Source organism: Monopterus albus, unplaced genomic scaffold, assembly GCF_001952655.1.
Source record: "Monopterus albus unplaced genomic scaffold, M_albus_1.0 scaffold238.1, whole genome shotgun sequence".
Classification (NCBI taxonomy): domain Eukaryota; kingdom Metazoa; phylum Chordata; class Actinopteri; order Synbranchiformes; family Synbranchidae; genus Monopterus; species Monopterus albus.
In genome coordinates, this window is record NW_018128118.1 from 85,664 (window position 1) to 107,921 (window position 22,258).

The following is a 22,258-nucleotide window of genomic DNA, read 5'->3' on the forward strand; positions in this document are numbered from 1 at the left end:
CCCACACAGACAGAGGGGATTCTTGGTGTTTAGACTGGACTGCAGACCTTTGAGGTGAATTCAGTCCAGTGATCACATGTGACATCATGACTCTTTTCAAGGAAGTTGAATGTTTTCAAAACGTATAGTGTGACTGTGTAATTGTGCTTTTAAAATCTTGCTGTAATATAACTTTAATACAAATATAAGTGAGATTACGCGGTACCTTGTGGAATAGTTGATCTGTGATAAGCCTTAAACAGGAGTGTTTACGAACTTGTAGCTTTTCTGTGACATTTAGATCATGGCCTTCTACATTTTTTTCAGTACAGTTCTCTTCCAGTGCCACAGTTGATACTCAGTAAATGCATTGAGGGCGCTCTTGCTCTTCCGCCATGGCTTTGAGCCGAGGAGGACGCACGTTGGTGAGCGTCCAGAAGGGAGGGGGTTTGTTCTTCATCGTTTGAACGGAGGCAGAATAGAGCGCCAGGGAGTCCAGAGGTTCGAGTCAGGGGGCCCCTGAAACTCAGAGAGGAGGAGGAGAGAGGAGGTCCTGAAAGGGACTCGATACCGCCCCCCCCGAAAAAGCTTGGAAGAATTGCGCTCCATCAGTGCGCCTTGCCTGCCAGTCGGAGTATGGGGAATGTTTTCCCCATTCATCCACGTTCCCTTTTTCCCCTCCTCCTCCTCTCAAACAAGCCAGTCGGTCTGTCAATGTGCTGCGAGCATTAGAGCAAGTCAAACCAGTGGGATTTTGAGGCAGCAAGACGAATGCGATAACGAATGAAGCGCTTTCCTCTGGTCGAGAAGCGACGCGTCCAGCTCTCCAAATGATGCGCTACATCAGATAGAGGTCAATCTCCAGCAGGAACTGATGCCCACAGTTCGCTTCTTCTTCTTACTATTTTTTAATCACTTCATAAGTTTAACGTTGGCCTTTGTGCGACGTTAGAGTGGAGGTGCTTTTCTAGCTCTTTGGTTTGTTTCTCTCAGTTTTCCTGCGTTATTTCTTGATTTTCTTTCTTGGATTTATAACCGATTTGGATTCTGGTTTCTTTTTTTATTATTTTCAACAAGTCTGTTGCTGAAGGATTTGCGGATTTACAACCCGTGTCTGTGCATTTTACAAAAAAAGGAGAATAAGGATTGTATTGCGCACGGACTGAGCCCACCGAGCATCAATATGTGTTTATGAGGATGGAGCTGTGGACACGAGTGGCATCGTTTTCATTTTAAACGCTTTACCTCCATAGTTTTGGTCTGATATCGGCTGTTTCCTTCTAACAGTGACATTTTCTTTATGGTCCAGCCTGATATGTTGGGAAGCAGATCTTATTGCGAGAAAACAAGGTAATGGGAGAGAAATCACACACAGTCGGCTCAGAGAACAAGGGAACATTGTTCGGTAAAAGACAATTAGGGCGCACTGAAAGGCAACATTAATAGCTTTTGGGTGGCGATAAATTTTGTGAAAATTCGATTTAGTGGAGTTATATGCGAGCAGAGGAGCACTGCTCTGGAAAAAGGACTACCTAATTGGAAAGTCATGGGATTGGCAGATAAATAGTTCGATCGTGGACGCGCAGAAAAACCGTCGGTTTTGGAGATCCTTACGCACGGATTGAACAAGTTTCTCCTGCGCATTTCACTGTGTTGTTTTTTTTTGCTTGAGCCAGTATACATTCGATGAATTTTGGATCCATGAGGTTGAACACAGCGGGCTTTCACTTCACACTTTGACTGTCTACCTAGAGCCTGATCGGCTGTGGTCTCCCCTTCATTGTTTTAAGACTCCTTGCAACAGAATTGAACACAGAAAATATTGTCAATAAAATAAAAAATGGGGCTACATATGCTAGGTGTTAGGGTTGAAATGGCGTGTCGAGGAAGTGAAAACGGATTGTGGATCCTGCTGGTATTCTTACTGGATTTACTGGGGACAACAGCCAGCAATATGGAGCCCATCTACTGGAATTCCCTGAACGAAAGGTAAGAGCAGTTCTCTTGCAGATCCTTTTAAATTTTACTGGCTGCCTAATTGCAGGTTTGAACTTGGAAGTTTCTAGCCCACGCAAAACAGAAACCCAGACGAATGATATGTTTAATTGCATGTTCGAAGAGTGAATTGCAACTTGAGCTGAGAAGAGGGGGATTTAAGCAACAGTTAATGAATGCACGCAACTTTAACTGCACTAAATGCCTCGTGGTGATGGAACATGGCATTTCTAAAAACACCATAAAGTTCGATTAAGGGCAGAGGTTCACTCCAGCAGGCCGGCCGCAGACGACCCCTCTGAGGGCGTTAATGATTTTTATTAAGGTTTCTATTTGGCCAATTCGTCACACTTTCTTCTCAAAATCACATCACTTCGTCCATTATTGTTTGTAGCAGAGGTTCAGTGTAAGCAGTGTAATTTGATAAATGTAGACACCTGGAGTTGAACGAGGCTGCTCTGCTCCACAGCTGTTCTGCATTTGTCACACTAGCTCTGATTGTTGTGGATAATCCAGCTGTAGTTGCTGGAATTGGTGGAGTCTCTACAAGCTCCAGGCGAAAAGATGGAAGCGGTGCGTCCGATAATAAAGACGTGTGTGTGTGTGTAAGAGAGAGATTCTCTAATTGCTGTTGCTGGATGACCTTGATTAAAGTGCAGGCCCCGGCCCACAGGCCTCTCACACACACTGCCTGCCCATTCCGGCCACATTCATTTGCATTTTTTCCTTTCCTCTGGAGAATGTGTGAGGCATTAGTTGAGGAAATGTCATTTTAAACACCTCTCGGCCGTTCGGCCTTAACGACCGACACCACTTTTCTCACACCTCAGCCAATTTCCGAGTGTCTGAATAGACACCCGGGGGCGTTGAGAGGGGCTGGAGAATAACAAGAAGGCTTATGTGAAGGTGAAGGGTGGTGGGGAGTCTGAGTGACACCAGACTTCAGTTCTGCAAAATCCTGATTACGTTTCTGGGGGCAAAATGGAGCCATGGTTTTATTTTTAATATATTTATTTATTTTACCTTGATAGATAATTCAACCATCATCTTGAGGGAACACTAATCCAGAATAACTCAGATATTCTAACTTTGCCTTTACTCACTTTATGATAGTCAAACACTAGAAAAGCTGCAGGAGCAAATTTCGACTCAGGCTTGCTCATGGCAGCCGTCCCCAGCTCACACCCATGCCAGGGGCTCTTTCAGAGACTAACAGGGTTTTAATCTGACGGCTATGGCCTGCCCGGTTTTTCCCCTCTGCACAGATGTGACTCTGCGTGCCCCCCCGTGTGGAGCCAGGCAAGAAGCCCTTAATGAGGGCTTTTTGTCAGCAGTGGGTGGATTCACCCAACAGGGAGTAGAGTTGGACATGGGAGGTAATTTTCACTGAAGCTGGCAGCCAGGGCTTTTGAGACCTTACAGGTGATTCCACGCCATTGTCTCCTAATGGCGTTTACTGTTAGGTGGGTGTCAGGGCTTAGTGCATGTGGGCCTGTCTGGCAATTAGAGGGGTGGTGGCTTGTGACACCAGACTCCAGTCATTTGTGCAGATTTGCTCACTCATACAGTATATTCAAAATACAAAGCCTATTGTATATGATGAAGCTTTCCTTCAGTTTACTTGCTTGGTTCTTTTACTAACTTGCATGTACTTGTTTTTCTCACTTTGTACACAACAAGAGCAGTACTTCGGTTTCAGCTGCCTCAGGGCAGAATTGCTTTTGGCCCTGGGCTGAAATATGTTAAGAGCCCGGGCTCGTCCAAATAGCGTGCATCTTGCAAGGACGAGGTCCCGAGCCCACATACATCTGGTCTGTACTACTAAAACGAAGTGAAAAGTAAGGAGAAGCAGTAGTCTGTATCAGTCAGCTGCAGGAGTGCATGTATGGTTCCCATCCTGTCTGTGGAGCAAATGGGCTGTCACATTGTTAACCCCCAGACCTCTGCTGGATGCACTGCTTTGAAGTTTTGACTGTCCACCTGCAGCTTCCCTCCATCTTCCCACCTCCACGAGCAATTTCCAGTTCCTTCTCTTCCTCGGCCTCCTCTGCCTTCTCGTTCACCTTTGCCACCCTCTTTCCTACGTCTTTCTTCTTCTCATGCTGCCTCTTTTTTAGAGCTCCTGTCTATCTTTTCCTTCCTCCTGTCACTGTTCCATCTTTCTCCTCCTGTCATCCCCCCTCCTCAAACCTGCTCCAGTGCAGTGACCAGATGTAGCAAATTGGAAACGTGTCGCATCCAGCCATTAATTACAGAGATATGGCAGTCATTGATGCACCCGAAGATGTGACAGGGGTGATGAGGAAAAAGAGGCACAGGATACAGATGCTTCACTCTGCTACCTGATTAATTCCTGGAATGCATAGTGAAGTTATAAATGAACAGACACGTAGAAGTTAGAGCAGTATAAAAATGTTTACAGTCATCAAGTCATCCATCGCTTTATTTGACTGCTCCATCAGTTGAAATTACTATGGTCTGACAGAAAGCAGAGCGACAACAGTGCTCAGGAAGGAATCTAAATGGACAGATGCCGGGAGGTGAAAGAGGAACTGGAGTGATATAGATGTGGCGGGGTAGAGACGGTCCTAACCCTAAGTGAATCGATACTGGTTAAGACTCAAGTGCCAATACAGGTTCTGCTTCAGGAAGGAAGAACTGAACCAGAACGATCACCTTGGAAAGACCCCCCCCCCCCAAAAAAACATACTTATCTCAGCATCTGCTATTATTGGCCTTACACGGCTGCTCTAATGAAAGATCGAATCGCACATTACTGCTCAAGTGGAGTGGGTGCTGGGGTGGCAGGCGACCCACACAAATGAGAATCGTAATGTTGGTGGACATGCACGCAAGGCAAAAGAATTCAACAGGAGAGAATTTTGGTTTTGGTTACTCCTCTGATCCCAGCATATGGAGTTTTGTAGCTTTTGGCCGTTTTGCAAGTTTGATTTCAGTGTCTGTTCTTAAGGCCAAAACCTCTCACTCTCCACTCTCTGTCTCTGCTTCTCTCTGTCTTTCCACTTTAGTATACGGCTGTAAGTTACTGTGAACGCCTGCTGAGGGTAGACATCTCCTTGCTCAGTGCTTGCGGTGACTTGTAATACAACTATTTCCCCCTAAGATCCATATTATAATTTAACCCCACCCCTGTTCTCGTTTCTCAAGATTTCATTAATCACTGACTAATTGGCGCTGGATAAAAGATTGGCTAAGTGTTTGGACTACAGAAAACCAGAGAAAAGTCTAAAAAAAAAATCATTGGAAATCTTCAGGAGCATTCTGGGACTGAGCCCAGAGAGTGGAATAAGTGGTAGTAGGTCAAATGCGGTGTCATATTAAAGGAGCAGCAATCCACTACTGGTTTAATGATTGTTTGTATGTTCGGAGCTCCATGCCCAGTTTCACCTGGGTTAAATCCACCCATTCATGAATAATGCATGCATGCATCAAGGCTTTTCTGGGCTGTGTGGATAAGTAAGCAGACGCCTAGCGAGCCTACACACATCCTTAGGCTAAGTAATCAGAGAATAGGTTTTTTATTTTAGTTTTAGGAAAGAAGGAATGGAAAAAAGGGAGACAAGGAGAGAATATGAACCATATTGCTTGAGCCTTTCTCTCTCTCGCTCACTTTCTCTTCCTCCCTCCTTGGTGAAAAAGAGGAGTGTGTTTAATTTTACAAGATGAGAGCAACAGGAGCTCCGAGGAAAGGTTTCAGCTGATGTGGCGGAATGGAAAGGCCTAGGGAGGGAGAAGAAGAACCAGTCCAGCCAGAGGCTGCAATCTCTTTCTTTCTTCGTTTCTGTCTTTGTTTACTAAGGCAGGCAGACGGACACACAGGTAGGCAAGCTGGACGGTGAAAATACAGACATGCGAACTGACAGGTCTATTGCAGCCGCACATTCTCAACAGATGCCTGCACGCATATGCTGAAGTGAGCCTCAGGGGGCTCGACCTCCCCTCCTCCTCTGTCGGACATGTGTAAAGAGTGTGTGGTCCTAATGTATCTCCTTTGTTGCATGTGCAATTGAGCATTAAACACACTGCTACCACTAGACAGTAAACACAGGAGAGCAGATGTGTGCGCACACACACATTATACACACAGGAGAGGTGAGGAAATTGGCAGGCATCACAGACTGTTGTTCCACTCAGAATTCATTCATTATTTTATCACTCGATTATAAGTTTATTTGGCAGAGGCGATGCACATTCATCAACATCATAACAGTCATAAAGCAGCGGTGTAAAAATGCTGGGGTTAGCTAAAGAACTAATTTACTTCCCCAGTCCCTTGGGTTTTGGAAGTGACTTTGGGATTTTGGTAATTGTTAAAAGTGCTGATGATTACGATGGAGGAGATTAAAAGCGGGTGCTAGATCAGAATGTTGGAACACATACAGAAGCATTCAATCTTCTTCCCTGGAAACATGCACACAAACACTCACACATTCACAGCGGTACTAGTGTTAACAGTAATCCGGGCCATAGGTCTGAGGGGGTCACATGTGTCCCAGCAGCACTGGGCAGATTGCCCTGAGTGGCTGAACCCAGGGCCTCTTAGCAAAGCTAGCCTACACACGCACACACACTGGGCTCTCATTAGCTTGCTTCCCAGCACACCGTGCCTAAGCAGGATCATCCAATGCTCCTGGCAGCATTTGGACTGGGCCTGGTCAATCCTCCTCCCCCGGGTGACACCGAGAAGTAGACTGGTGTGATGGGAAGCTGGTATGAAAGTGTCTTCTGGGCTTGCACTGCAATAGCTTCTGTGACTTCGGCATCGTTCCAGATAAACGGGATAGGAAACAGGAAGGAAGTGACGCTGTTGTTATTTCGTGTGTGTGTGTGTGTGTGTGTGTGTGTGCATGCATACCCTACATCTGTGTGATTCTTTAGTTTCTATCAGGAAATGTGTTGGTTCATGCTGCGAATACTAAACTGTACCTAAAGATTTCCAAGGTCTAAGTCATGCTGTATATGCACTGTGTATAGTGCCTATAACCCTTGACCACTGGCCATTTTTGTCCATAACTGAGTCCTAAAGTCTTAAACAAATGAAAATTCTGCCAGTGTGACAAGATTATTTTAACCTGTTTCTACTAAAAATGAATTTTTTCAGGTGTGGATTATGTTAAAATTGTCTTTATTCTGGTGCAGCAACTTGCATTATCCTCAGAAAACAGGTGTGAATTGATCCAAAGTATTTTTTGCAGTGAATGTTTGGTGTTTTTATACCTACTGCCTCCTCAAACAGCAGCAAGGTGGAGTCCTCTTACAGAGCCATACACCGGGTTATGAAGAACTTACTGAGAATGATAAATGTTTTGTCTCCTCTCATGTCTCCCAGAATTCACTCCACTGCTCTCCCCTTGCTGTCTTCCAGTGGACATCAACAAGGCACTTTGATTGGGCTCAATATGGTTTTATAACCGAATGTTAAGGAGAGAGAATGTATCCGTACAAGAGAGACTAATGAGCGGGTTTGCCCATGGACAGCTGTGCCTCATTGCAGTTGAAGTTTCTGCAAACCTCTTCGACCAGTATGAGCAAGAGGGCATGAATAGAAGAAGTGGCTGTAGTCAGGGTGAGATGAGGGTGAACACAGAGGAGAGCACGGAGATGACAGGCTCAGAGGAGGAAACTAAAAGCATGAAGGACAGTGAGGGAGGAAGAGTTAAGAGAGAGATGGATGGTATGGGAGCATGGCTCGGTTTGACGAGGGTACTGGGTTGATGTGACGCGGCCCAGACAGGGAGAGTAACTGATGATCTTTAGGTCACCACCATGACTATCTGCTTCCTGCTCACATACATCTGAGCCTGCCCCTCATTCCTCATCACTGACACGTCTCATAATATTTATCCTTATGAAGTCCAGCATGAAACCTGGTAGGCTTTAAAGGAATATATTGACTTTTGGGGCAGAATGAGCTCTTTGATCAACAGCGGTTAAGCCGTTTCCCTTTTCTGTGCCTATTGCAGTTCATAGGAGCAGATGAGATGCAGCAAACACACAATGCTAAAGCTTCACTCAGAGCATGCAGGACTCGCAGAGGCAGAACTGATGTCAAATGCCTCGTAGCATAACAGTGTGTTGATAGACTTAATTTGCCAAAAAGCAAAATCAATTCCCTCTAAAGAAAGCTCTACTGTTTCACTGTATAATCAATATTTGGAGTTCATTGCACTGCAGGGTAAAGTGTCGTAATTTACGTCTATTGGTGAATCCACCCCGTCTCAACCTGCCTCACCTACTTCTGTTTCAGTGTCAGGTTTTCTGCATTTTATAAAAAAATAAATGTCAGACAGATAATGCAGTGAATTGAAGTTTTTCTGAGATGCTGCAACAGTTGGACTTCTTACTCAAAAGTCAGCTCCCGTTCTGGTCCTGCTGAGGCTGCGTCACAACCTTTTCTTTCATGGACTTTGTCCTGTGCATTTGTCTGTTTTTCTCCTTGATTGTGCGAAAACAGACTCCAAAACTCGACATTCTTCAAGATGCTTATTTTTTGTGTTCCATTGTAGCTGACAAACACAACAAACACACAGTTGCTTTTGTAAGTGATGATGTGGTTACAGGTGGGGTTTACTTTAAATATCTCATTTTACATGTATATTTTTGGCATAAGAAGCAGTTATATAGAGATGTGCAAAAACACACAGAGCCGCAAAAGTAAACACACATGAATCACTCTGCCTGCAAGGAGCCTGGTAACAAAGCAGAACGACTATTCACTGCTCAACTGCAAAATGAGACATGACTTTTATTTCTGTGTGGGGGTGTTTGGCGGGGGGGGGATTGGGATCCTCTGGCTGTTGTAGTAGATGTTTGGTCTCATGAGTGGGAGATGTGAAGACCTGTTAAGCTTGAGTTATGGTTCTACGTTAAATGTACGCCATACCTACAGCGTTGGTAACGTGTAGCCTCGTACCCTACACCATAGCCTGCGCCGTGGCCCGACGTGCACCTCTCCAGAAATATATCTGCACGTCGTGGTGACACAGACCGCAACAGCTGTGATTGGTTGCATCACATTTCCTTATTTATGTGTCTCAGTGGCCGGGTGAGCACAGAAAAATCCCCCTCGTTCTGCAGCATTTGGTTCAGTGGTCATACAGACCATCTCCTCTGACATCTCCTCTCTTATCTGTATTGCAGTAATTTCAGTAAAAGTAACTGCTGTTCAACATTGATTAGTTTTGATTCCAACAGGACTCGCTCAGTTTCAGTTGCCATTGTTGCCACCAAGCTCTTTCCTTCACCGTTAAAAAGGAAAAATCTCTTCAAAGATTATACTAAAGTGTTCAGAGTTGGAGTTAAAACCGTGTTCCTCACTCTAAATATTTTACCTGAAGCTAAAGAAACTCATTAATTGATGACATTTATCCTTGTAATTAATTTTTGACAATGATTGAGCATTGATTAAAAATAATTGCACTTCCTGCAATTTGGAGATCGAAACTTTAAACATGTTCTTTTTTTATTGTAATTGTACAAGAACATTTCAAAATTGGTTTTCTGAGATGGAGACAGATAGAAAAGGGGAATGAATGTACAACAGCTTTATTATTATGGCCAAACAATTTATCCACAGATGTTTCATGGATGTCAAACCACTGTTCTTCATCTTCAACCAATCGTCCTGATGCTTACTAATAAACGAACACATTTATTACAGTGCATGAGCACAGTTCTTCTCCTCTACCTCTGTTCCTTTGTAACTAACTCTCACCATCTTGATTATTTTTCCAGGCTTCATGCTTTTATCTCAGATGCTTGTGTGTGTGTGTGTGTGTGTGTGTGCACGTGAGGAGGCTGACTTGTAGCTCTAATTAGGAGTTAAAAGTCTGTTAAGTGAGGGTAGTCCATCTGGCTTTGGCATTAGCCCATTGTTGTTAGAGTCTATGGAAAAACTGACCTTGGCTAGCAGTGCAGGGGAAAAATCATGCTTCATTTCCTGGGTCCTGCATTAAATATAATTAAAGTAGGACTGGCGCTAGAAGTGCACGATTAAGATGGAAATGTAAGATGAATTCTTCACTCCTGGATGCAAAAGGTCAGTGTTCATGTGAAGGAAGCTGAGCTGTCACTGAAAGGTGTCGGTGTGTCTCCATTTGTAGAGATGACGTACTGAGATAGAAGGCAGCATGGTTCCTGTTGAACTGCCTTTATGGTTGAGCACAGGAAACTGTCTCAAGGTTTCCTGCTTGCATGTGTCACTGATATAAAAAGGTGACGCATATGTATGTGTTCATGTATATGTAGTCGGAGAGCGAGGCTGGTTCCCTTTGTTTGAAAGCTTCATGCTAATCTTCAAACTAAACACACAGATATGACAGTGGTAGCTAGCACCCCTAAAACTCTGTGATCAACACTTTGTGTATCCCATCTGTTTTATTTGTGTGCCAGTTGTAATCTGGCTCTACTAGCACACTTAGTCTTTAGCTAGTCGGTCCTTGCTCGACCCGGAAGTTGTTCCAGTCTGCCATGATGGAGGTCAAAGCCCTTACTTCTGCTATGAGGAGTGAGGCGTGAGGAGGCTGATTAAGAGCTACAGTCGAGGATATATGAGTGTATTCTTTGTGAAAGTCTTTTAAAGATTGACACGTCCCTTTGTCAGAAATCAGTTTGTGATTACACACTTCATGAAGGCCCGAGGAAAGACTCTTAGTTTGTTCTTGCATCATACGTGGGTGGGACTAAGACTCAAGGAAAACATGCAAGTGAGGGAAATGTAGATGCAATTAGAGGAACTGGGATTCACCTTTAGTGCTGTTCTATGTCCACTTCAGAAATAAGAATTTGCTCTCAAAATCACATTTTTAAAGCTAGAGAACTTTTGTCAATCACTGGCTATAACTCATAATTAATAGTAAGTGCACAATACTGTATATACCAGCTCAAGTAGCTGTAGCAGCAAAAGCCCTTTGTATTGAGCCAAGCAAGGGGCTAATGTTATTGCAGAAAATGTAACTTTTCACATAAAAGTTTCTCTGTCACTCTGACATCAGCTGAAGAACTACATTGTTTTCCTGGCAGCCTGCGTCTATGCACCCCTTTCAAGGCTGACGATGGATAAACTCAAGAAATCAGAGTTGTCAGACTAAAACAAGGTTCTTTGTCCCACTTACTGAAAAGCTGACATTTTGCCAATAAAACTATTTCAACCTGAGGCCATGATTTAAGGTCGCGTACAAGAGTGAACTAGCTGACTGTGTCCAAATGGTCAATTTTTTGTGCAGCATATGGAGTGCAGGGTGGTGCTTTGTTGTCTGGGACAAGTAAATCTAACAAGATCCATCTTGTATAGAGAGAGCGGTGAAGTGGATTGTTGCAGCCTCTTCCACATGCCATCATCTGATACCTGGCCCTGGCTATAATGCACGGCTCTGTGCATGCTCGACACGACAGAGCGGCTTTATAGTGGCTTCGCCCTCCTCTACTCTGTCTCTCTCTTGCCTTTGTCCTCATGTCTTGCAGACAGTGTTAACTCACACCAGCACTCGTATACACTGGCATACACACATCCAGGCATGCATGCACACAGTGGACAGCCTGTATATGCGCACACATACTCATGCATGCACAGATGAAAAATGTTATTGCTCCCAGTGTTGGAAAAAGGCCAAGCGGAGGGGTTGAGTTTCTTCAGAGGTACACTCCACACAGCCCACAACCCCCCCCCCATCAGCAGCTCCACATCCCTCTTTCCTTCCACTCATCCTTCGCTATTCCCTCACACTCTCTCCTTCACTTCATCATCCTCCCTCTGCTCCCTGTGAACAAAAGAGCCACCCTCCCAGCACTTCCACTGAAAGCCTTCACATGGCTTCATGCTCTCCCACACGCACTCTTACCCCTCTCGTCATCTGCAAAACCAGTCCACTTCTCTGCTCTAATCCCCCTTCATTTCTTTTGTCTTTTCTTTCACTTACTCTCGCATTGCTTGGCTCACCACCAGTGTAAATATCCTTCTCCGCATATCCAAAGCCGTTATCGTGTTACAGCTCGTTGGCAGACAGTAAAATTTATTCCCTTCCTTTTTTTTTTTTAACCGCTCACATCTTTTTCTCTGCCTTTTCTTCTTTTTCCTTCAACAGCTTCTTTTGTTTCTCTTCTTCTTTGTGGGTGGTTTTTGATGTGTAGTCTCTGTTTCTCCTCATTTGCTCATCACTGTCCAGCAGTAAATAGGTCCTCTGTAGTGATGACAGGATGAATAATCATGATTGCCTATCACTGCGGTGTCAAAGTAATTTGGGAGTGTACCAGAGCTCCGTCTACACACACATACACAGTCCTGCCTTTTTGTAGTTCTGAGGACATTCACTGACATATTGCATTCCCTAGCCCCTTACCCTTTTCTTAACCATCACAACTAAATGCCTAACCGCTCCATCAAAACTCTGGAAATCAGGAAGCCATTCCCTCATTAACTGCTCCTTCTTCTAACCTTCCTTCCATACATTTTTTTTTCACTCCTTCTTTCTTATTCTTTATCAGCCTTGCTCTCCATCGCAGTACAGCTGTATTGCAGGTTCCCAGCCACAGGAGGGGTGGAAAGAGAACGAATGGAGGTGCCCTCTTTTCTTCTTTTCTTTCATCCCTCCTTTATGTCTTTCCCCTCTCTCCTTCTCCACAAAGACAATCTAGCCAGAAGAATGCTGGTGCACAGGAGGGGGGGAGATGGGACAAAAGCCTTCCTTTTTCACCAGTTTCTCTTGTGATCTTTGGTTTTCACTTGATGGATAGGTGGCTTGGCTGTGAGTCGCTGTGTCGTACCTTGCGCTGAGGTGTGTCCATGCGCATTTGTGCAAAAATGCTTATTTCTGTTACATTGCACTGACAACTGTCCGGCTGTGTGGTCTCGGGGTTTTGAAGAGAGTGTGCGTCTGTCCTTGCTAGCTAACATACGCAGCTGCTGTGGTGTTTGTGTTTGGTTCCCTATTTTGTGTGTTTCAGTAAAGCCACTGGTCCCAGTTAGGCCCAGCCCATCTGGAGTCCTGGGTGGCCGTTATGTATGTGTGTGGGGTGTGTGTGTGTACACAGCTGAGCATTGTAACACGTCCAGTCTCTGAGGTGTGTGTGTGTATGTGTTCTGGCACTTGGTAAATCATACACATTATCTGATTTCTCAAAGCCTTAATGTAGCTGCTGTGGAGCAACCAAACAATGCTGCCATTAAGTGCTGTAATTCAGATGTATTTTCTCTGCTATCTCTTTTTGATTGAGACCTTTGCTTTTTTTCTTATGTTTTCTCTTAAGTATAATTACTCTTTTGATGGGCAAACTAACACTATTATGGTGGTATTTAGCTAGAACAAAATATTTTGTGTGCGGTCTGTTTTAAGTGCTTCTGTACCCTCATGAGCCCCTTAATGTGTCTGAGTGATTGTGTGGATGTCAGGCATGTGTCATGCGTAGGTGCGTGCACTTGTGTACATGCCCTGTGTGGGTTTGTACATACCCCCTTTATAGCTTCCCACCCCATGCCCCTCTGTTGCAGCATTATTTGCAAAACAACACAATCATGCAAGACAAAGCCAGGTTTCTGGTTGAGCATGAAAAGAGAGTGAGAAAACAACAGAAACTGGCCTCTACCACTTGACCCTATTAATGAGGAGGTGTGTGTGTGTGTGTGGGGGGGGGGGGTTGTTACCCGGGGCAGAGATAATCCCTCCAGTCATGGCGGACCCTCTTTGCTCAGGCTCTAACGTGGCATGCTGGGCTGTCAATCACTCAACAAAGCTGTCTGTAAGGGGATTATCAGTCCATGGACCCTCCCTCCACTCCCTCCACCTCTCTTTCACCTCCTGTTGCCTTTTCCCCCTGTCTTCTTCTCTCCAGGCCTTCTTCCAGTTCATCCCTTGCATTTCACTCCTGTTTTCCACCTTTAAACCTGCCTGTCAGTCCCCATGTCCACTGTGCTCTCAGAACAAAGTGCGTCTTCCCCAACACATTTTGCTTTGCTGTCTGAAGCTTAGTTTATCTCCAGCTTTCCATCCGTCCTCCCTCTGTCCCCCGTAAGCTCAGTTTCTCTCTCTCTCCAAAGCCCTCCTCACACTTGTTCTATCTCTTTGTCCCACCTGTCCTGTTATTTCTCACCTAGACAAGGGACAGGTGTGTGTGTGTGTGTGTGTGTGTGTGTGTGTGTGTGTGTGTGTGTTTAATAGGTGATACTGAGGAAAGTGGCTCTGTAGATGCACACATAGAAGAACTTGACAGAGAGATGTCCACAAGTGCACATAATGAGCCCATTCTCATCATTTTTATCTGAAATAATCATCACAATTATGTTTGATTCTCCTCTTATGTATTCTGCCAGTTCACACAACGAAGGAGCAACTCAAGTGAAATATGGCAAAGAAAGCGGCACCACAGAAGCAGACTGAGGTCAAAGTTGCATAAAATAATCGATGCACGAGTAAGCATTCCAAAGGATGCATTTTTGAATGTCAAATTCGATACAGAACACCTACTTTTTTAAAAAAATCCAACACCATTTTTCAACCATTCTGTCATTTCTGCGGTTTATGCACCCTCAAAACACACATTGCACCAAACTGTCGTCTGGTTAAATGTCACCTCTCCTATAAATGTGATGAATAGCTTGCAGCACTATCTTATCTCACCCGCCTTAAACATGCTCTTTTAAACCCAACTGCTGTTTCCATATTCTCCTGCAAGCGGTCACAGAGGCCCCTCCTCCCGCAGTCGGCCTCCATTCATTTTCCGTTTTTCCACACCGACTATCTCTCCATCTGTCTGTTAAATGTCTGTTAGTGCTCAGACAAGCTCTCACTCTTTGCTTCTTTTAACCGGTTTGCCAACCTGTCTTCCTGTTTTCTCTCACCTTTTTTGTTTGTAAACGTGCTCTCGATTTGGCGTATACTACCCCTCTTTCTCAGTTTCTACTTACTGATATGACCAGTTTGACCAGTAGGTCACGGTTCGTTGCAGGACATTAACTGTTTGCCCCAATCCAATGAACAATCTCGCTGCTTTAGTCCAAAGTTCAGCAGTCGGCCTTGCATGGCAGAAATTGATTCGTCTTTGTTAGTATTAAAAGAGGCATTTAATTGTCAGAGCAACTTTAATTAAAAGTTCTGTTTTATTTTAGGTTACTACAAGTTCCCATTTTTAGGTTGGCTGCCTAATTTCTCTTATGATGTTTTAGTATTTTGGAGTTATTTCTCTATGTAATAACCTTTTGCTTTTCCTAGGGATCACTTATTTAAGGCTTCCCTCACTACTATGATACAAGAATGGACTTTTCATTATTGCATTTAAATGAGTCACAGGCAAATGTTTTTCAAATTTGGTTAACTTCTCTTTGCCCAAATTTTAAATTGCATTTCAGTTGACCCAAAAGTGTTATTCATGGCTAGATTTAGACTTGTTCACAATAATAACCCTGAAGGAGACTATGATGCAAAGGCACTTCAATTAAACAAAAAACTGATGGAGCGATGCTGAAGTTTAACAACCATTCATTTCACCATTAAGAGAACAAGATTAGACAACGAAGAGGAGTGAAAGTGGTGGAGAAAAGGGAGACGGAGATGGGCTTAATGTGGGTGACAGGGTTGTTATCTAGCAGGCGGCTGATGGTTTTAACAGCAGTATTATCTTGTGTATCTCATATTGGATTAAGCTTGATTCTCATACGCGCGCTGCACTCTGATTGATGATGCAGACAGACAGGACGGGTAAGGAGAAGGGGATAAAAGAGGCAGGAGTGATGCTTGAACTGGGACACTGTTAGAGAGCACTGGCTTGAGTATCATTACTTATTGTAACAGATGAATGTAATGTAGGTAGTCAGGGTAGTAATGCATCTATAAACGGTAGATATCAGTGTGGAAGCTTGCACCAGATTGAGCTGTGAGTAAACTACCATTACATTATGAATATTCCCTCCTGCATAGTGTGACAAAGTGACAACAAAGGTTCACGTCCTTGGCATGAGATGCACCAGTTTGCCTAAACTGCTGTAAAGCCTGTTGTCTACAGGTGAGCAGTTCACTGTGTCCATGTGTTATTACGTGGACCTGTTGTTATTGAAGAATAGCAGTGCTTTTCTGTCTGATAAGCACTCCAATTCATGGATCTGTTACTCAAACTTCCTGGATATACTTCACTGCTTTTCTTAAAACTGCGTCACAATGAAAGGCTCCCGTTAGTCTGCCAGTTGGAAAAACAAGCGGCGCCAGGAAATGTTCAGTTCTGGTATGACTGACAGTGATCAGTAAAGAGTAAAATAATGCTAATATCTGAAAGTGCAGACATAAAAGATAAGAGTGAAGCTAAACCCCAAACCACAGAGATTCAGTTAGAAGCTAGAGCTGTACTGACAGCTGAGACAGAAGTTTTTTCTCTAGTCACCAGCACAGCCATGCATGGTCTGAGCCATTGGTTTAGCTCAGGGCTCAGTGGCTGCCTTGCTACCAAGCAGGGTCACAATAGCATGGCTCATTGAACGATAGTGGAAACATAGTGCTCACAACTTGGCATGGCACATTTAAAGTGGGCTGAATAGAAGAGTCCACTCTAATTGGCCCGATCCCGCTCAGACAAGCCACCTGAGGTGAAAGGCTGGAGGCGTGAGGTACAATCTGTGGTCTAGTACACTGAAAAATGTGCTAGATAAGAGTTTAGAGTCCTGCTAGCGCTTCCAACCCCTCTGGCCACAAATCATCTGCGCAGAGCCTAGCAGGTAATTTGTACACATGAAAAAATATTAGTATTTTGTACTGAGAATTAGTAATTTACACCCTCAATTTAATCATCTTGCACATGATTCATGCCACATGTGTATGCTGTGTAGGCGGCTGATTTAGCGTCGCATAAAGGGGGGGGGGCAGTGGTGGAGGGAGCAAAGGAGGAAAATGGAGGGAAAAAGATTAATAATAAAGACTGTTAGATCTAGTTGGTCTCATCTACTTTGTCACTTATTTCTTACCCACTCCTCCCCTTTTCTCTCCATGTCTTTCTCCCACCCTCTTCCACTGTCTCCCTCTCACCCTTGTATCACCACTTGTATCCATTTCTCACTCCTTCTCTCTTTTATACCTTAGACTTTCACCAGCAAAAAACTTCTCATGCTCATTTTGGTGTGCAGCCTGTCAAGCTTGCTTTGAATACATGCAGCAGCAGCAGCAGCAGCAGCAGCATATACTTCTCTAGAATACAGCCAAGGGAATAATGGAATCAAGGAATACTCAGAGATAAAGCAGAGAAGGGGGGCGAATAAAAGGATAAAGCAGACTGAGAGGGATAGAGAGCTTCATATTATTAATTTAGGTAGAGAAAGAGGAGGAATTTCTTTCAACTCCCCCCATACACGGCTGCTTCCATAGAGCTCTATAGTGTCCCACAATGGAGAGATTGGAGCAGGAGGGGGGAGACACAGAGAGGTAGAGATAATCCATCCTGCTGTATAAACCATGGAGTTAACTGTTTTATAGTATCAGCTTGGCCTCCTTTTATTCCTCTGACATCATGCCTCTCCATCTAATTTCCCTTCTATCTTTCCCTCTCCATCTTCCATTTACTCTCATTCTTTTCATCATCCTCCCTGCCTCTTCATCTCCATCCTTCCATCCCTCCCATAGCTCTTCCATCTACCTCTCTGTGGGCTCTCTCCCTAATCTCCCAACATTTCTTCCAGGACTATAGACTAGAATAAACCTGCTCACACCCAGCCAAGAGTATGTGTTTGTTTGTGTGTGTGTGTTCTTGCACGCATGCGGCTCTTCGTGTCCTATATGCGTGAATCACGTGCCGGGGTATGAGTTCAGTGTGCGGTTGAGAGTGTATACTCAGAACTGGCAGTCCATATGCCCTGTCAAATTTGGCAGAATATCTCCTCATCTGGCACAGGAAGAAGGGAGGGTGCCCCATTGCGAGGGATTACAGCGACTTGCACACAGTTATTGGCACATTAAGGAATCCAAAGCCCCACACTTTCAGTGACACACAGGCCTATCTCGGGGGACGGCTAGCTTATTCAGGCACAGGTTGTTTTAAATTTATTAGCAAAAATTAGTAGCTGGAAAGTTTCACAGACATCCAGTCCCTGGAAAAAAAAGAAACAAACAAAGGCACTGTAGATCACTCATTGAGGCTTAATAAGAAAAAATATTTTTACTTGTATGCAGAAAGAAGCCGACACTTCTTTATGTTGTTATAAACCAAGCTGTCTTGGCAGAATGTGCCTGGTGTTGTGAAGCAGCTTTCTAGCCTCCCTGCCCAACAAGAAGTGAAATGCATTTCTGAAACGGGCCTGCTGACAGTGCGGCAGCTACAAGCTCTGGGTGGAAATAGTCTCCAGAAGCCTGTTACTGTAAAGTGTTTCTTTGTCTCTAAAGAAAGAGGGAGAAGAAGCTGGTGGGAGTGGGAAGGAGGGGGGAGTGCTTGACCCGGCCCTTTGTATGAACCTGATTGATAGGTGTGTCTGACCTTTAGCACCTCTTGAGAAATCCTACAAGTCATTCTCTCACCTTATACTTAGTCCCTCCTGTATCTGCTTCATACACGCATTCAATTTCAAACAGGTCCTGGGTGGAAACCTAATTCTCTTTTCTTTCTCTTCTTTTCAAAAACCTCCCAATTACAGCCACTCCATTTTCCACCTCCCTTCCTCTCTCCTTCTCGCCCTCCCTCCTTTCTTAACGAGCAATCTCGTTAATGTCAATGCGCCTCTTTTCTCTCACTCATTCTTTCTCTCATTCAGGCTTTTGGCCAATAGAGAGAAGGAGAACGATATGAAGAAGTAGAGATAGAGAAATCAGACCACAGCTGAAAGAACAAGCGCTGGATGAGGGAGGCTGAGGGAAAGCAGGGTGCGGGCTGAGAGAAGCCAGAGCCTCAATAATAATGGCCAGACAAGTGTGTGAGATTACTGCCCTGGTTTCAGGGGGGACATAATTATATGCTACACAGGCTGTCAGAAAGAGTGAGATGAGAAAGGCTGTATTTAGTGATGCACCAGTGAGAAATTGGTGAGGCGAGGGCGATGACTAAATCTGCGCCACAGCTTGGGCTTTCCAGACCTGTGTGTGTGTGTGTGTGTGTGTGTGTGTTTGTGGAATGAGTAATGTTAAGCCATTGAATGCTGTAAATTATTCAAAGACTTCATGCATGGAAACATTATAATTCCGTGTATGAGATTGAATTACCCCCAGTTTCACCCCCAGGCATCTTTCTCACTCAAGTCCCCAAGTGAGATTAAAAAGAGGGAAAGTACTATGGAAGCTGGACCAGCGCATAAGCCACATGGAGTGGCCAGATATCCCAGCAGGATACACACGGCACTTCTCCTGTATTCTCAATACAGTCCGTTTGAATTCATCCCACTGCTTTGCTATCTGTCTGTTTCCACATGTCCTGTATGTTCTGACAAAGAGGAAATGAGCAAATTAAAATCTGACATGTTAGGTGGTTAAGAGCTGTTGAAGAAGATGGGATATGTCATTATAAAATCAATGCAGATGCACTTTAGCAACCTTTTAGTTTTATAATGCTTGGACCTCTGGCTACAGACAATATAAAATTGTGCATTGCATTGTGGGTTGGTGCTAAATAGACATTGCTGGACAACACCTTTCATAATGAAATAATTTTAATTCATTGCGCAAAATGCCAAGCTCAAATTTTGCTCATTTTATAGGTGTCAGATAATTTCAATTCAGGTGAAATAAGCTACATGAAGACATCACCTTGAGCCCTGTAAAATTATTTTAGTTATTCCTAATTTTATTTCTTTGAAATTATTCTCTATTTTGTTACATATTATAGACTAAAAGACATCTACAAGATTTCCAAGTTGATCAATGTTGAAAATAATCTTGTGTGAACATGCATGTGCATACTGCTATGATTGCGTAATGCAGTATGTGCATTCTAAATAGGTGGGCTAATGGCTGCCATGCCCAAAAGCCAGGAACATGATAGTGGCATGGTGGGTGTTGGCTCCCCTTAAAAAGACATGAGCTCCCCCGGAAACATGGTTTGCTAAATTGTGCATGATCTAAAATATTGACAATGTGGCTATCTTTTATCATCATGGATCATGCATAAAATTAGACTATTACTGATTATAATTGATGTTTGATTCACACATAAAAATACCAGCATGCATGCAATTCCTTCCATCAAACCATGGTGCTGCAGTAAACTTCACTTGACCACAAAGATCAGCAAACCAATCTCTCTTGATCAAGTCAGTCATTTCATAACATTCACCCAAATTCTGAAGGCATTTCCTGATTCCTTATAGACTCTTCTAATGATGCAGAATCAAAAATAATCCAGTCTAGTCCCAGAAACACACATTTTTTTTTATATATCTACATGCATCTAATAAAAACAAAGATGGCTACAGGAATTTACGTTGTCACCATTGACTGGGCTTGACTTTAAGAAAAAGTGAGCAATGACATCATTTCCTGTCACCATCTTTACCTAACTGAAAAGAAGTTGGTTTATGAGACGCTGACAAAAATGATATTTTCACAGGACTGGAGCAGATTATTTTTGGTTCCGCATCGTTAGAAAAGTTTGAGGATTTGGGAAATACCTCCAGATTTTGGGTGAGTGTTGTGAAACGACAGTATGGGATTAAAATGTTTGGCAAGTCTCGATTTTGCAGGTTAACGGAGGATTATCTCTGCGACTCGAGTGTATGTAATACATGAGTGTCGCAAGCTGGGGCTACATGGTACACAGTTTATTCAAGGGACAAACTGGCTTTTTAAAAGCAACTCATGTCTCTTAACTGTCTGCAGACTGTAGCTTTTTTGTGAAGCTGTTTATACTCCTGCAGAGAATGCTTATATAAAAGTGGATGATGCAACACAGCTAATAAACTATGATAGCTGTGTCCATATTTCCTCAAAGTTTAGCACCATCAAAGCAGTTTTCCAGATGGGTTTGTGTGTCACTCAAGTTGAACTCGACACAAACATATTTTTACTTCACCAGCAGGAGTGAGTTTTGCTTTTAAAAATGTTAATGCCTTTGTGCATTCATTATCACCGCCGCAAGAAGCTGTGTCGTATGTTTATAAAGTCGGCTGTAAAGAAGAAACCAGGTTAGTGGTGGACTCCTGCATTTTTCATTCAGCCTACACTATGCCTCTGTAATGGTAGCACACAAACTGTGTTCCCCACCTGCAAGTAGTGACAAATACAGTTTTATGGTTATTTGTTAGGGGCTGTCAAACTACGCTCTGGGAAATGAATGGTAGCAATCCACAGACTTGTGTTGGCATGACAGTAAGCACGAAATTTAAACATCACTGACTGATAATATATAGCAGAATTGTCCTTCAATCCATCTGCTGCCCTCCTCCAATCATATTGTCACATTAAATCTTTTTCCTCACAAGTCTGGTTTCATGTTAAGTTTGTGTAGAGCAGGGTTGAAGTCAGTTTGCAGTGTGCATGTGTGGGTTGGGGCCTGTTGGGTGTGAGTGGGAGGTGAACTAGCATGCAGCATTAGTTCTGCTTGAGCTGATGTGTTAATTAGCCAGGCGGGCGCATAGATAATTAATGAGAATCATGATTAATGACTGTACAGTATGCACGGCTAAGGCAGGACGCCACTCACTGATAAGGCGTAAGGACGAGGTGGCATCGCTGGCTATGCACCCTCTACTGAGAGCTCGTTGGGCGTGCGTCCCTTTGCACATGTGATTTTTGTGTATCTGACCGATGTGTGTGTTACCAGCGTGGGCGTCGATGCCAGTATGAGTTAGCAGGCCTGGCAGTCTGTAGGCCTAATAACAGACTGCAGCAGGTCAGGGGGGCATTTAACACTTCTAAACACATTGGCAGAGCTGCCCACTGATGCCAGATCAGAAGAAGGACCTCACACACAGATCAGCAGTGGAGTGAAGGGCAACACCGATTTCTTGTTGCTCTACATTCTTCCTTGGGCTGAATATTTTTTTTCCACCTTTTATATTGCAAAAACATTCATGTCTGTCTGTTATTGTGTAATAAAAGTCTTAACACTTTTGAACAAGTTCTACAGTCTGTCAGAGCAGCAATATTTCAAACTGTTTCTAACAAAATAGTCTAAATTATTTTCCTAAATTGAGTCCTTATTCTTCATTCCTGTGCAGTGACCTTTGAAGATACAGACACTAATTTATTGAAATTCTTTTAAAAATAGATCTCTACTGGAAACAAGCTGAAATATCCCTGCTGCTCTCATAGATGATTTCATTTATACAGTTCTGGGACCCCATTTAGATTGAAGGGATTTTTATATATATATA

At 43.7% G+C, this 22,258-nt stretch overlaps 1 protein-coding gene across 1 annotated transcript in view; it reads left to right on the forward strand.

Annotated features, from left to right (window-relative positions):
* Positions 1 to 473: 473 nt before the first annotated feature.
* efnb3b (ephrin-B3b) overlaps positions 474 to 22,258 on the forward strand; it is a 78,355-nt gene continuing 56,570 nt past the window's right edge. Inside the window, exon 1 of the mRNA XM_020620493.1 lies at positions 474 to 1,968. Within this exon, the coding sequence (XP_020476149.1) occupies positions 1,820 to 1,968 (149 nt within the window). The 5' untranslated portion in view covers positions 474 to 1,819. The remainder of the gene's footprint in view (positions 1,969 to 22,258) is intronic.